Genomic DNA, 16196 nt, shown 5'->3' with positions numbered 1-16196 from the left:
GGAATAATGAGGATGAGTGTGGCCATTCTATTGCCATCCTGCCATACCTCCTTGTCCTTGTTCCACAACTCAACAGTGAGTCTGGGATTATGACAATAGAGAAAATTAAATGATGGTAGGTGGCCTGGAGCCCCCATGCTCAATTTCAGGAGGAGTCCAGATTCCAGGGCCTGGGTCTCCAAATGGAAGTAGAAGTACTAGAAGATTGCTGGTGCACGCTGTCCTCCGTCACCCTTTCTCAGGAGGATAGAGACTGAAACAGGAGGTTCTGAGCTGAGTTTTGGTGACCATTTCCCTCTTTCTCCCAGAGGCCCAGGCCAGCTGTGGCCTCAGGGGGAGAAGAAGGGAGTTGTTTCCCTAGTTTCTAAAATTTCTGTGAATTTGAACATGGGCTACACCAGATTTATTCTGGGAAGCTCTGAATCTTCTAGGAGGGAACGACTGAGAGGAAAGAGGGTGGAAAGGGAGGAGCCTGTGATAAAACGGAACATTTCTTTTTCGCTTCCTCTTTCAGACTCCAGAATTTGTTTGCCCTCTAGGGTAGAATCCACCAAGCTTTGAGAGAAGGCTGTGACTGCTGTGCTCTGGGCGCCAGCTCGCTCCAGGAAGTGATGGGAATCCTGTCATTCTTACCTGTCCTTGCCACTGAGAGTGACTGGGCTGGTTGCAAGTCCCCCCAGCCTTGGGGCCATATGCTTCTATGGACAGCTGTGCTATTCCTGGGTGAGTCAGGGCCCCCAGGAGGGAGAGAGGAACAGGAATCTCAGTTGGGGATAACCCTGGGCAAGGATGAGGGGTGGCATGGGAAGCCCGTCAGGACACCCAGGGGAGGGAAGGCAGGCTGGTGAAGACGAAACCCTGATGACTGCTGGCTTTGGAAAGTCATCCAATGTGGCAGAGTTCAGGGCTTTTTCAGTGTCTTTCACCCAATCTCACTGAACACCCAGACTCTTGATGTTCTGTTGCTTTCCACATCAAAACCCGCTCTGAGAAAAGTCTAGTAACCTATACTTGAATGACAAATGAATGGCCAGAGTGTTTGCCTTCTTTGAAATTTATGTTTCACGAAAGACCAAATCTTAGGCAGGAGGGCCAGTGCTGCCTTGGGTAAGGGGTAGGGAGGAAGTTATAAGATGCATTTTTGGGAGGAGGTGGCAGTGGCCATTCTCTGTGCCCCTGAAACCACTTCATGTAGCAGAAGCCTATTGTCTTCATGTGTAAGAATATTCCCCTGGGCAGAAACATAGGGAGATCTGGGTTATCCAGGGAACGGGGGCTCTGAGAATACGCAAACCTGGGTAAGTCTGGAGTCATCTGTTGTGGGACCAGAGAAATCATGCATGCTTCTTTTTACTACACAGACCGTGATGGGGAGGAACTGGATCTGATCAGCAAGAAAGCCAGGGTCTTAGGCCAAAATGGAGGGCTCTTTTCTAACCATGTTCTCAGCTGTTGGACAGGGGACAGTGACTGATCATGCTGAGTGGTTTGAAAAACCTAGCGGAGGCCAAGTAGGGGAGACCTACTGCCAGGACCACCTCTCCAAGCTCAATTCCTGGGGCTTCCACCCTCACATTCTAGAGGAAAGCATATTGCCACTCATCCAAGTTATGTGCTGTGATTACTAGTGAAATCCGATCAGCTCTGGGGGCCCTCGGCTCTTGGCTGTCAATGCAGGATGATACTGGGCTACAGGAGAAAGAGGTAAGGAAGAGAGAGTATTCTCCCATGAATGGGATGGAATGGATTAAAGTAGAAGAGAAAGTAAAGTGAACTACCTCATTTGTCATGTGGGGAAGCTCAGGCCTAGAGAGGTGATGTGCTTCTCTATCTCTGCTGCTAGGGCTAACAATGTGCCAGTCACCTGGGCAAGACTCCTGGGAAAGATCTTTGGTATTTTCTCCCATTTGCCTTTTGCTAAGTCATCAAAGATTTACCCCATTTTTTCCATTCTTATTGGGCCTTCCACATTTAGGTCTTCATCACTTGATAACTCAATTTTTATAGCACCCTCTGATGGGGTCTTTATTGCTCCTGTCTCCCCTCCCCTGCATCCATGCTGCCCACCAAGGCCATGGTATCTTCAGGTCCAGCTATGGCTGTGTCAGTGCATTTCATAACTGCCTTCCATGCTGCCCCATTGCCTACTGCAAAAACTCTAATTCTGTCCTGGTAACCGTGTTCCCCATTGCACCCCAAATGGATCTTCTTCTATAGCCAGGCAGCATGTACACTGCACTTTCTGTTTTTACCACCTTTGCCCCTGCTGATTCTCCAAATTCTATGTGCAGGCACTGTTCTAGGACTTGGAGACTTATCAGTGAACATGACCGACAGCCTTCCTGACCGGAAATACGAGGTCAATGAACTTATTGTGAAGCAATAAGTACACCGGGTGGGAGCATATTTGGTATTTACTGCTATTTAGTAACTGTGGAATGGATACATAATTGGTGACTTCTCTCTCCTTTCCTCATCTTTTTCTTTTTTTTTCTCTCCCTCTTCCTCTTCTTCTTTTTTACCCTCTCTCCCACTACACCATCCCCCTTGCCAATCCTACATACTCAGGTTTTTAGCTACCACTTCTATGTCAATAACTCTTAAACCTATTTCTCTTGCTTGCTTCTGTCAAGTATAATTTTATATTTCCACTGCTGGTTGGACACCTCTAAAACGATTCTCCAGCTCAAAAACAAAGCATATTTAAAATCCAACTTATCATCTCCTCCTTACAAATGTTCTCTTCCTCCTAACATTTGTGTTTGCGTAAGCACAGCCACCCTTTTCCTAGTTATCCAACTTAAATCACCCCCACAGTCTATTAAATGCCAACTTCTCTCTGCCACTTAAATTTCTTCTGCATCTGTTTCCTCTTCTTCACCTCCTATTGTCAGTACAACTTTGGGCTCTCATCTCCTACCTAGATTCAACCAGTGAATGATTTCCAGAGCAATGGCACATAAAATTAATATGGCTACCGCTCTCTTTGAATTTATATTCTACTGAGGGATATAAATAGTAAGTAAACAAACAAGAAGGCATAAGTACAAATGGAAAAGGGCTATGAAGATGTAAACAGGGTATTGTGATAAGATTAGTTGTGGGGAAAAGAACAGAGCAGCCTACTTTAAACAGGATGTTATGTAAAGAGTTTTCTGAGGGAGTGACATTTAAGCTGAGACTTTCAACATGGTAAGGATTCAGCCATCTGGTGATCAACGATGCATTTCAGGGTAGAGGGATTGGCATACAGAAAACTCCCAAATTTCAAGAATGCCAGGAAGGCCAGTGTTAATGAAGCTCAATGAGTAGGGGAAGAGGGATCTGAGCTGAGGCTGGAGAAGTAAGCATGGACCCAATTTGGTAGGGCTTGTAGACCGTTTCCGTTTTATTTTAAGATCAAAGAAAGGCAACTGAAGGCTTGTAAGCAGGGGAGTGACATCATCTGATTTCTTTCTTTCTCTCTCTTTTTTTTTTTTTTTTTTAAAGAACTAGCTTCTTTGTGGAAAATGGATTATAGGGGGACCATAAGAAGTGAGGGGACAAATTAAGATATGGGAAAAAGCTGATGGTGACCTAAACTGAGTAGTGTCTATAAAGGGGGTGAAGAGAAGTTAGTGGGTTCAAGATCTAAGTTGGAAGCAGGATCAAGACTTCCTGGTGTGGAAGGGGCTGGATTTTGGGAGACAGAGAGGTTAAAAGATGGCTTGCAGGTTTCTGGCCTATGTAGCTGGGTGGATAATGAAGATAGATATTTGACATGGGGAAGACTGAGAGAAACAGAATGTGTCCACTTGATATGACAACATGAAGCCATTGGTGATTTTGACAAGAAAAGTTTCAGTGGGCTGCTGAGGGCCGAGTCCAAATTGCAGAGAATTAGACAGTGAATGAGAGGAGAAGAAATGAGGACAGTCTATGTAAGAAAAACAATGGAGAAATTTAGTTTTTAAAGGGATGAGACGGGCCAGGCGCGGTGGCTCACGCCTGTAATCCCAACACTTGGAGAGGCCGAAGTGGGTGGATCACTTAAGGTCAGGAGTTCAAGACCAGCTTGGCCAACATGGTGAAACACCATCTCTACTAAAAATACAAAAATTAGCCAGACATGATGGTGCATGCCTGTAATCCCAGCTGCTTGGGAAGCTGAGGCAGGAGAATTGCTTGAATCTGGGAGGCGGAGGTTGCAGTGAACTGAGATGGTGCCGCTGCACTCCAGCTTGGGTGAAACAAACAACAACAACAAAAAAAAAAACCTGAGAGAAATGGGGCAGTAGCTGGAATTATATGTGGTGTCAAGGAAAAGTTTTTTTGTTTTTTGTTTTTAATGGAAGATACTGAAATAAATTTACCATTGATGGGAAGATCCAGCTAAGAGAGAAACTGGTGATGCAGAAGAGAAAGTGAATAACAGAAAGGGAAATCCTTGAGAGGATTAAAGGGAATGGGATCCAGAGTACTTGCTTTGAGACTGACCATAGACAGGAGGAGAGATGCTTTCTCCAATGAAATGCAAGGAAGGAGAAGACAGGTAGAGATGCAGATAGACTGATAGATTTAGTCGGGGGATGATGTGAGATCTTCTGTGTAACCTCTTTTGTTTTCTCTGTGAAATATGAGGAAAGGCATCAGCTAAAAATGAGAGGGTACTGGAGGCAGAGGGTGGGACGAGAAAGCTTGGGGAATGAGGAAAAGATGAGTGTCACTACTCAGAGTAGCAGAGCAAATTTCTTGGAGAAAAGTGCCACAATGGCAGTTTAGTGTCCTTTTGAATGTGGTGATCGCACATTTACTGCGTCAACAGTTTGCCTTCTTGTGTGGTAATTTCAATAACACGCAGCTGAGCAAGTAAAGGCATGGAGAATACAGGTGCATTTGGTAAAGATAGAGACAGGCAACGAAGTTAAGGGGATTTGCAAGGAGGTAATTATAATGATACCTCATTGAATTCAAGCTAGATGGGGGTGGGTGGGAGGTAAAGGCAAACGTGCTCAAGGATAGACAGTGGTAAGACGGATGCTTTGGGGTTCTTGATAAGGTCAAAGATTATTCTGGGGGCTGTACTTGAGCAGAGAAAGTTCATCTCCAAAGAAAGAAAGTTTACTGATGATGAGCAGTTCAAGGAATGAAGAGACAAGGTGTTTGATGGGTTATCCACATATTCTGGATCACTGCAGTCATCTCTTTTTTTTTTTTCTTTTTCTTTTTCTCTGACCTCATTCTTCCATCACAATTAGTTTCTTTCTTAATTAAGCTCTTTGGCATTTGCCCTGTTCCAATCTATTTGACACTGCACTTTCAGCCCCAATTTGAAAATTCTAAGTGACTTCCCACTGTATACTGAACCAAGGAGTGAACTTATAAAAAAAACTTAAATTTATTTGAAATTCACCATGTGTCATGTAGCACACTAAATGCTTTCTCTGGATTATCTCATTTAATCCTAACAGCAACCCTATGAGGTAGATACTGCTGTCATTATCTTCATTTACAAGCAAGGAAACTGAAGCAGAGAAAATTTAAGTAATTTGTGAAAAGTCACTTAGCAGTAGCGGAGTCAGCATTTAAACTCAGTATGTGCTTTCCCCCACTGCCACACCACCTGGCACTAGAAGCCCTCCAGAGTATGACTTCTACCTTGCTTTCCTGCTTTGTCCCTCATTATTGGAAGTGCTTGAGGAGAGACCAGAAATCAAGTAGAAGTTGGGCTGCAACTTGCTGGGAATGTTGCCAAGTACTTGCTGCTCCTTCCCATGGAATACCTCTTCCCTCTCAGCCAAAATCCTATCAGTCCTGGAAGGTCCTTGATGAACCTGGAAGGTCCCATCTTCTCTGTGGGATTCCCCTCCTTATGAACCCCAAACCCTCCCAAACACAGAGCCCTGGGATCTTTTCTTTCTCTGAACCTCCATAGCATTTTATCCATATTCCTCTAATGTCATCTCTTACATCAGATTACACATGTGCTTATCTCCACCGTTAGATTCTTGTCCTCAGTGGAAGTAGGGACTTACATTCTTTTCCCTTAGGTGAACTCAGCATGCATTGCAGGGCAGTAGGAAGCCAATGCAGGTTTGTTGATTAATGTTGGATGCAAAGGAAGGAAGTGATTGGTCCAAGTGTATATTTCGAGATATTGGAGCATCGGGACCAGAATCCGGTTCTCTAAACTTTGAAGCCAACACTTTCTCCACATTGCCCCCTTTTCAACTCTTGGTTCCGATTCCATTTCCTTCCGTACTTTTGTCCCTGAAAATATACATGCACTTGGAAGCTTCTTGACTTTCTCTCAGCCCAGATGCAAGAGAAACCCCTCACCCATGGACAGATGGACACACACCACACACACACACACACACACACACACACAGAGCTCTGATTCACCTAAGGATCCATCTTTGCTTCTTTACCCAATAACAGCACCCACAAATCTTTATCCACCCTAGCCCACACTTTGCCTCCACTACGGAAGCTCTTTTCTTAACCCAGTGGCATCCCCCTACCCCTGCATGAAGTCACAGATCTAGTGCCATTTTGCAGTCTCTTCCTCCTTTTATCAGGTATTTCTAATAGCAAAAACCTGGAAGACCTAAATGCCAAGCAAAAGAGTTGTTAAATAAATCACAGGACAGCCAAATAGTAGGATATAGTGTAGCCATTTAAAACGACAACATGGGCAGGGAACGGTGGCTCACACCTGTAATCCCAGAATTTTGGGAGGCTGAGATGGGTAGATCACTTGAGGTCAGGAGTTCGAGACCAGCCTGGCCAACATGGTGAAACCCCTTCTCTACTAAAAATACAAAACGTAGCTGGGTGTGGTGGCGCAGGCCTGTAATCCCAGCTCTTGGGAGGCTGAGGCAGGTGAATCACTTGAACCTGGGAGGCAGAGATTGCAGTGAGCCAAGATCACGTCATTGCACTCCAGTCTGGGTGACAGAGTGAGACCCTGTCCCCCCACAAAATAAAATAAAATAACAACATAGAAACAGATTCATCTACTAGAACTTGCATTGCTCAGTGAAAAATCAGGTTAAAGAACAGTTTTTAGAGTATATCCTCATTTACACTTATGTATGTCTGTATGTGAACAGTGTGTGTGTGTTTGTGATCACAGAAAAAAAATCCAACAGGATGTATGCCAAGGTGATAATATTTTGCTCCTATGTATTTTCTATTTTTCTGTAGTGATCATGGATTACCTGTGCAATTTCTACCCCCTCCCAACAAAAGAACAAATCTTGCTCTCAGGATAAACTCTGGCAAAATTATTTATACTGATGCATAAATCATATGTAAAGCCCAACAGAGACCTCTTTCCAGAGGCACATTTATTTTAATCAGTCAAGAGGGGTAAGCCAAAGGAAAATGTCACAAAACCGGTGGAAGAGGGTGTTATATAATTTTATTTCATTTTTGTATGTTACTGGGAGTTCTCAGTCCTTTTAAAAGTGCAGCTCATCCAGGCAGTCCCAGGGCATATGGCCATGAGGGCTGTGCTGTAGGTGAAGGGCGCTCTGGGCCTGGGCAGTCTCTGAGCCAAAGTGGGCAGGTGTCAGTTCAGACACTCCACTGTGGGCTGATCTTTGCTTTCTGTCTTACAGCTCCTGTTGCTGGGACACCTGGTAAGTACTCCACCCACAGCCTTTCCTTCCCCCAGGTCCCCTTTTCCTCTCCTCCCAGTGCCCTGTCTGGAGGTGCTCTAAATGCACCAGCAACTGAGCCCAGTACCAAGTCAGGGCCAGGAAAGGGTAATTGCTCCCGGAAGATCCCCTGCTCCCTCTTCCACTCTCCTCCTTCCTTTTCCTCCTTCTATGGAGGCAAGTGGTAGGCAGCCACGGTGTTCAAACGGGGGAGCGGTCACAGAAAATGAGAACTCTGACCTCTCTCTCAACTGCCTTCCACTGTCCAAATAAAACCAAGAGCTTCCTCTCTCCAAATAAAATTCAGGCACATGCAAAATCACATGGCCTGCATATGTTGTCCCCCTGTGTTGCTAAATCCTTGACTGTGCATGTTTCTGAGAGCTTCAAGGCCTGTTCCCTGACAGAGTGGTCTCTGCATACCTCTGGCTACACTTTGCTGGGCACTTCTGTGTTTGTGCCACTCAGCCTCCACCGCTCCAGGACTGGCCCTCCAGCTTTTCTCCCTCTCTCTCTATCCTTCTGAGGCCAGAGAGGCTCGTCTATGCTCGGGTGTGAGGACGGGCCATCTTGACCTCATTTTTAAAGTATACAGAATGACATTAGGTCAGAACGGAAACCTGATATCCGACTCCCATGCCTGCCATCTCCACCAGAGCCCCCACTTATCTTCAGCCAGCCCCAGGGGAAATTTATCCACTAGTGTCCAAATGCCTTTGTTTATCAGGGAGAAAAGTTGTCTCAAAAGAGTATGTATGTATGGGGTGTCTGTGTGTCTGTGGTGGTGGGGAGAGGTTGGTGGGGAGAGAGAGAAGGAACTGGTGAAGATATCTCTTGTAAAGTATATGTATTTCTAGGGTGTTTCTCTTGCCTGCTCCCTCCTTCTTCCCTGTTGCCCTGTCTGAGTCCTGGGCTCCCTGGGGCCCTTGTGGTGGGATGTATGAGCAAAAGCAACTGCCTTCAGTTGCAGAACCATTCTGGGCCTGGCTCAGCTTTTGGTGCCCCCAGTAGGCCTACAGGTGCTTTTTTGTCTGAGATTCAGGGCCTGCTCAGGCTCTTGGGCTTCCTCTTCCTCACGCTACCTCCTCTCTCTGCCCCTCAGCAGCTCCCCCAAAGGCTGTGCTGAAACTCGAGCCCCAGTGGATCAACGTGCTGCAGGAGGACTCTGTGACTCTGACTTGCCGGGGGGCTCACAGCCCTGAGAGCGACTCCACTCAGTGGTTCCACAATGGGAATCTCATCCCCACCTACACGCGGCCCAGCTACAGGTTCAAGGCCTACAACAATGACAGTGGGGAGTACAGGTGCCAGACTGGCCCGACCAGCCTCAGCGACCCTGTTCATCTGACTGTGTTTTCTGGTCAGTGGAGGAAGGCCCCGGGGTGGACCTGGGAGGGCCAGGACGGATGAAATCTGCTTTCAGGCAGAGGTTTGCAGGCAAGGGGGGTGGCCTGCTTACTGGGAAGTATCGCTGTGTGTTGCCTCAGCACATGTCAGTGGTTGTTTTTGCCTCAGTCCTGATTGAACAGAAGAAGGTTACAAGGCCAAAAACAGGCAGCCAAGTGTGAGAGAAGCAGAAGGAAATCCCTACTTCATAAAACCCATTTCCATTTTAATGGCAGAATTGAAAAGCACAGACCACAACTGAATCCTAGCCCTGGAAATGACTCACTATACAACATGAAGAATTCATTTAACCCTTGAGTTTCCATTTCCTCACCTGCTCCGTGGGGCACTAACGCCTCCCTCAGAGGCTTCTGGTGAGAATCAGTGTTTCCCTGCCCCCACCCCACCCTCCATGCCCCTTCTCCACGTTCTCACTGTGCTAGGTGCTCTTCTCTGTCTTTCTCTTCCACCAGCCTGTGGGAAACCTGAGATGAAAGTCGTGTCTCATCCATCTTTGTATTTCCAGCATCTGAAACTGGGCAGAGCTTAATAAATATTTTGCTGGAGAGTTTGATGATCTTACAAAGCTCCCATTGAAAGGTGGCTCTCTGTAAAGCAAAGTTACAATGAGATTGTGATGAACACTGTCCTTGTGGCTTTTCACTTAGTCCCCTCCCTTCACCTGAATAGCAAATTTTCCTCAAAAGTACACAGCAAACGAACGACCCACTGGTGACACTGCTGCCTTTAGACCCTGCTGGAAAGAAGCTCCACATTTATTAACATTCCCAAAGTAAATTTATCAAGTAGCATTCATTAGGTAACATTTGTTGCACATTCATGACTTTCTACTGTCCACAAAGGCATATATGTCCTTATCATCTGCAGACTCCTCGGTCAGACTGGATTCCTCCTTCCCTCTTCGACACGAAAGAGATGGCATCTTAGGGTCTCTTGTGTTCTTCCTGCAGAGGCCTGTCGGGCAGGAAAAGGCTGCAGCTGCCTTCCTGGGAGAAGGAGGAGATGAGTGTGTCCTGAACACCTGTTATGTGCTAGGGGCTATTGTAGATACATGACATTATCATGCTCATTTTCACAAATGAGGAAACTGAGTCTCAGAAGACTTAAATTATTTGCCCAAGAGTTCATAAATGACAGAGCCGTCATTAGAGTCCAGGACTGTCTGATTTCAGACCTAAGCTGTTCCCTCTGCACATCATGTCCCACCAGTAAGGAAGATCTGGGTCTCAGAGCTGAGCCAAGACCTCCCAGGTCCTCTGGGGTTTTTTGTGTCTTTCAGAGTGGCTGGTGCTCCAGACCCCTCACCTGGAGTTCCAGGAGGGAGAAACCATTGTGCTGAGGTGCCACAGCTGGAAGGACAAGCCTCTGGTCAAGGTCACATTCTTCCAGAATGGAAAATCCAAGAAATTTTCCCGTTCGGATCCCAACTTCTCCATCCCACAAGCAAACCACAGTCACAGTGGTGATTACCACTGCACAGGAAACATAGGCTACGTGCTGTACTCATCCAAGCCTGTGACCATCACTGTCCAAGGTATGGGGAGTCTGCCAAGATGTAGGGAGGGGAGAAGAGGGGATGGACAAGGGCTGAGGTCACATGGGCCTACATGGAGGTCTGAGAAAGGCCATAGCAGCAAAATTGGGCACTGGAGCAAAGAGGAGTGGTGTGGAGGCCTGGCTAAGTATGGACCAATGAGCAGGAATACGGGCCAGAGCTTGGAGCCCTCAGGTGATAGGTGGCCAGGCTGTTGTTCCACTTTGAAATGCAGGTCCCAGACTAAGGACGACAGCGAAGCAGAGCTCCCTTGTTGGTGCAGAGGTTCCCTAAGCTCCTGGGCATTCCTAAGAACTGAGATTTGCCTTGTTTCTTCTCATGCCTCATGTTATAGCCATTCACTCCAGAAAGCCTGGCACGTCATTGACTGTTCAAGGCTGTGCTCCATAGCGTAATGATGCCTCCAGCTATGCGAGGCTTTGGGCCCACCCTTCCCACTGTCCCTGAGGGCTAGGGGGAGCCCTTCCCTCTGCTCCTGCCTGCTCACCAGTGTGCCCTTATTAGTTTGGTGGAGAAACCTCGGTAGGCAGGAGGCATAAGTGCAGCCACAGAAACCCTGTACAGATGAGGCTGGGGATGTAGTGAGTGCTGCAGAAGTGAGTGACTCAGACACAGAAGAGCTTTGGGTGACAAGCACTAGGACATAGCATTGGATAGAGGGGAGGTGGGACAAGGAGAGTACTGCCTGTCCTGATGTCTGCCTTCCCTAGCGCCCAGCTCTTCACCGATGGGGATCATTGTGGCTGTGGTCACTGGGACTGCTGTAGCGGCCATTGTTGCTGCTGTAGTGGCCTTGATCTACTGCAGGAAAAAGCGGATTTCAGGTTTGTAGCTCCTCCCGGTCCCTTTTGTTATAAGTTTCCACTTGGCCCAGGCCCTAATCCCAGACATTGCCAGAATCCCTCTCTTTGGGCTAGATACGCATTCAGATCTAGGCCCTTATTGTATTATATTCATTCGGTCATTTATTAGATCATTCATTTGACAAGACTTGAACAAACTAGCTTATATGTCAGCCAATGCGTGAGACATGGTGGGTGATGCCAAGATGAAGTCCAGTCCCTGCCCTTGAGGAGTTTTCAGCATTGTGAAGAAGACAGGGTCATTATAATAAGATAGGATAAGAGCAATGATAGGGACATGAAAAGCCTAGGATAGAAGTACAGAGGAGGCTCCATAGCCCAACAAGGGCTGAGGCAGTTGGAGAAGGTCTCGGGGAGAGCAGTGTAGTGTAGTGATGGAGTGCACGTAGTGGGGCCGGACTGCCTGGGTTCAAATCGAGTTCTACAGCATACCAACTGTATGACCCAAGTGAGTCACTCCACCTCTCTGTGCCTCAGCTGTCTCATGTGGAAAATGGGGACACTAATAGGACTTACCTCACAGGGTTGCCATGGGGATGAAAGAGGCTGATGCTCTTACACCAGTGCCTGGTAGGCAGTAACAGCACACAAACAGGGCTGTTGCCATTCTGGAGGAGGTGGTGTGTGAGGGCAGCGCTTAGCTAGGGAAGGAGGACTCTCCAGGCACTGGGCCAAGGCAGGGATTGAAGCTGGATGGGGCTCATATGGGTGTCAAAGGGGAAGTAGAGAGGGCACTGCAAGCCACCGAGAAACAGAAATAATCCCACTAACACCTCACAAAGCACTTTGCAATTGGTTCATACCCAGGACCTCAGTTACTGATGATAAGTAAATACAGAGAAACAGAGAGAGAGAGACTGAGACACAGGGGTGTTTTTAAAAGGCAGAGCAAGTCTCAGACAGATGCCATGGAGTGGCCTTTCTGACACTCCTGGGCATCCCCATGGGTGAGCTGAATTCTGCCTCTGGACCAGCCCTTTTCCAGGCAGGAGCAGCCCCTGAGCAGGGGAACTGGGGGTGGGAGGACAGGAAGCATCTGCCAGAGGGAAGGCCTGAGCTGGTCCCATCCAACCCTGGCCCTGGTCCTTGGTCCTGAGGACTCAGGCCCCACCGCCTAATCCTACTAACCTCTGTGTGCCCCTCCCAGCTCTCTCAGGATACCCTGAGTGCAGGGAAATGGGAGAGACCCTCCCTGAGAAACCAGGTGAGTACAGGGTTGTCTCAGGGATTCAGTGATGGCTCACCAGGGCTGCCGGCTGGACTGGAGCCAGGGAGAAGGGGCTTACGCGCGTTCAGCTGGGAGCCAGGGAGGGAGCAGCGGTGGGAGGATGGCCAGGGCTCAAATCGCTTGGTCAGCTCTGAGTCTAACTCCTGGGCCTAAAGAGGACCTCTCTGGAGATGAGAAGAGAAACACCAGTCCCAGATACAGAGGAGAGGGCTGTGTCCGAATTTCTGGTACCAGGAATCTGGTGATATTTCCAGAGCAGGAAATCAGAGATACTTTGTTCTTTCTGTGGAGCTTTGGCAGAGCTGGCAAATGATAGGGCTATGGGCTGTTAAGACTGAGGCCAATCGGATGCGGGAGGCAGGAGTCTAAGGGGAAAGGAGGAGGAGGTCTGGAAACCCCTCGATTTGCTGAGGAATCTGCCTCTGTGGAGGGATGGGGTGGAGTGGCCAGGCTCAGCTGTCTGTGGAACACTAAGAGGAGGTTTGGGCTTGAGAAAATTCTGGGGGACTAGGGGCACTAGTGGGCTCTACTCTGTGGGCAAAACTTGGTTCCGACGCCCAGGCACTCAAGGTTGATTGAATTTTGACCTGGTTCTGCCCCCAACACACAGTGGAGCCTTGAGCATGTCAGTCTCCCTGATGGGGTTCAGTCTCCTCACTGAGGAAATGAGTAGGTGGCCGGGGTGACCTCTCAGCCCTTCTAGATTTGACATTCTGAGAGACAGGGGCCACCCAAGCCCTGGCCCAGGTGAGAGTGTGTAAAGGAATTTCCAGGGGGATGCCAGGCAACTTCCAGACTGTAGTTAAAGTCAGAGCACAAAGGAAACCAGAGCTTTCTCCGGGGGTTTCCATGACAGTAAGAACAGGCAGAAAAAAGAGGCTGTCAAAGACCCCAACTCAGATGGCTGGAGTATGATTCAGAGCAAAGCCAACAGATTTAAGAGCTTGAGCAAGATATCACTCGTTCAGCTGTGCTTGCAGCAAGGTTGCGTGTCCGCTGGCCAGGCCCAGTGGAGATAGGGGCTGTGTTCACACCAGGGCCTGTGTTCACACCAGGGCCAAAGCAGATCTGGAAAAAACCAAGTCCAAGCAACTGGATTATCTGTCTTGTGTGGTTCTGTCTACACTGGCATAAGCACATTTCACAAGGCATTTTTGCAGCCAGGCATTGGGGCTGCATAAATGGTTTTTTAAAAATCCTTTCCCAAAAGGCAGAGCTGGGTTGCTGGGATTCTTGGGGAATGTATTAGAATGGGAATTCAGAATATGGTTTACTGCAGAATTTACAGCACGGCAATAAAGGCTCTCTGTGTTCAGAGGGTGAGAGAAGAGACTAGATGCATTGTCTCAGATGTCTCCCGACTTCCTGAGAAATGCCACTTTGCAGATACAGGGGCTGCTTTTCACACTGGCTAAGTCAGTTCATGGCAAAATATGAGGAAATTCAGTGTTTCAGACACTAACCAGACAAAATCCATCCTTCCTTTCTTCTTCCCTCCCTCCCTTCCTCCCTTTCTCACTCATTCTCTCTTCCTTTTTAATGCCATAGAGTACCATATTTTTCAAAGTTCCAACAAAGATGCACTACATTTAGACAATGTGGAAATGGCCCTCAGCCTTCTCTCCCTGAAGTCTGTGGCCAGCAAAAATCTGGACTTTACTTCACTCTGATGCTGAACACCCCCGTCTCACACCTCTTCCCTAATATCTCAGATCCCAAGCCTCCCTGGTTTGCTTCTAGGAAAGCTCAGCAATTCCCTGAAAAGAATGCAACTCAAGTAGCTGCTCCACTTTTTCACCTTGGCCTGTGGGGAAGGCTGTGGCTGGGCTACCCCATGCGTGGATCAATGAGGTCATATTTACCCAGTGCTTGGCCTAGAGGCCCAAGACAGGGTCAGCAGTGCTTGCTTTGGCTCTAGTTTGGGCGTTGGTTTTGCAGCCTCAGCATCAGCACAGGCAGGCCCTCTTCTCCAGCAGTGCTCTGGCTGATATTTCTTCTTTTTCCCACAGCCAATCCCACTAATCCTGACGAGGCTGACAAAGTTGGGGTGAGTGATCCCAGCCGTCTCCCCCTCCCTTCTCCCCGTTGCCTTTTCTGTTGCCTTCTTTCCTAGGCCCTCTCTGTGGATCCTCACTGCTGGTTTCTGCCTTCTCTAGGCTGAGAACACAATCACCTATTCACTTCTCATGCACCCGGATGCTCTGGAAGAGCCTGATGACCAGAACCGTATTTAGTCTCCATTGTCTTGCCTTGGGATTTGAGAAGAAAATCAGAGAGGGAAGATCTGGTATTTCCTGGCCTAAATTCCCCTTGGGGAGGAGAGGGAGCTGCTGCAGTTCCAAAAGAGAAGGTTTCTTCCAGAGTCATCTACCTGAGTCCTGAAGCTCCCTGTCCTGAAAGCCACAGACAATATGGTCCCAAATGACCGACTGCACCTTCCGTGCTTCAGCTCTTCTTGACATCAAGACTCTTTCATTCTACATCCACACAGCCAATCCAATTAATCAAACCACTGTTATTAATAGATCATAGCAACTTAGGAAATGCTTATGTTACAGGTTACATGAGAACAATCATGTAAATCTATATGATTTCAGAAATGTTAAAATAGACTAACCTCTACCAGCACACTAAAAGTGATTGTTTCTGGGTGATAAAATTATTGATGATTTTTATTTTCTTTATTTTTCTATAAAGATCATATATTACTTTTGTAATAAAAAATTATGAAAACAACATTCTGTTTACCTTTTCAAGGCTGTATTGGTTGGAGTGTAGATTGAACTGCCTGGGGTCTGTTTCTCTTCAGTGATGAGACTCTTAGGAAGGCAGGAATGGATAGGATGTGGGGGGGAGAGGAGAGATGGGGATTTAGAATGTAGAGTGAGTGCCCCGTTTCTTAAAACTGAATACAGTCATGCACCACATAATGATGTTTAGTTCAACAACAGACTGCATATATGATGGTGGTCCCATAAAACTATAATACCATATTTCTATTGTACCTTTCCTATTCCTATGTTAGATGTATGAGTACTTACTGTTGTGTTACAATTGCCTAAAGTATTCAGCACAGTAGCATACTGTACAGGTTTGCAGCCTAGGGGCAATAGGCTATATGCCACAGCCTAGGTGTGTAGTAGGCCACACCATTTAGGTTTGTATAAGTATCTGCTGTGATGTTTACACAACAAAATTGCCTGCATTTCTCAAAATGTATCCCCATATTTCAACAATGCATGACTGTACTCTTCTGCCAATGACCTTGTCTTCTTGTTTCCATGTCTTCTTCTCTTTCCTCCTATGGCAAATAAAACACTGTTTTGCAACACAAGTTCAGAGGAAGTCAAACTTCAGATGAGCCCTGAGTGGAGATTGCTGACATGTCCTGCTCTGCTATTCTCCCAATGTAGTTACCAGAAGGATGTGACCTTCTCAGAGAAGTCATCCCAGGCAGATTAGAAACATGACTGGCAGTCTCCTTGAGGGTTTGGTGAGCG

The 16196-nt window shown here is 47.3% G+C and overlaps 1 protein-coding gene across 5 annotated transcripts; it reads left to right on the top strand.

Moving 5' to 3' along the window:
* Window positions 1-485: 485 nt before the first annotated feature.
* FCGR2B (Fc fragment of IgG receptor IIb) lies at window positions 486-16030 on the top strand. 5 transcript variants are annotated; one of them, XM_012511334.2, is made up of 8 exons: window positions 486-723; window positions 7605-7625; window positions 8749-9003; window positions 10330-10584; window positions 11316-11429; window positions 12616-12672; window positions 14706-14743; window positions 14853-16030. In XM_012511334.2, the coding sequence occupies exons 1-8, from the start codon at window positions 612-614 to the stop codon at window positions 14928-14930; spliced, it is 930 nt and encodes a 309-aa protein (XP_012366788.1). In that variant the 5' UTR covers window positions 486-611; the 3' UTR covers window positions 14931-16030. The 5 variants fall into 5 exon arrangements, with proteins under 5 accessions (XP_012366788.1, XP_030679920.1, XP_004089883.1 ...); XM_030824060.1 differs by having other exon boundaries at window positions 8746-9003; XM_004089835.2 differs by lacking the exon at window positions 7605-7625 and having other exon boundaries at window positions 8746-9003.
* Window positions 16031-16196: the final 166 nt, after the last annotated feature.

Source organism: Nomascus leucogenys, chromosome 12 (genome assembly GCF_006542625.1).
Source record: "Nomascus leucogenys isolate Asia chromosome 12, Asia_NLE_v1, whole genome shotgun sequence".
NCBI classification, from domain to species: Eukaryota; Metazoa; Chordata; class Mammalia; order Primates; family Hylobatidae; genus Nomascus; species Nomascus leucogenys.
Note: the sequence above shows the minus strand (reverse complement) of the source record. Positions and strands in the feature narration are given on the sequence as shown.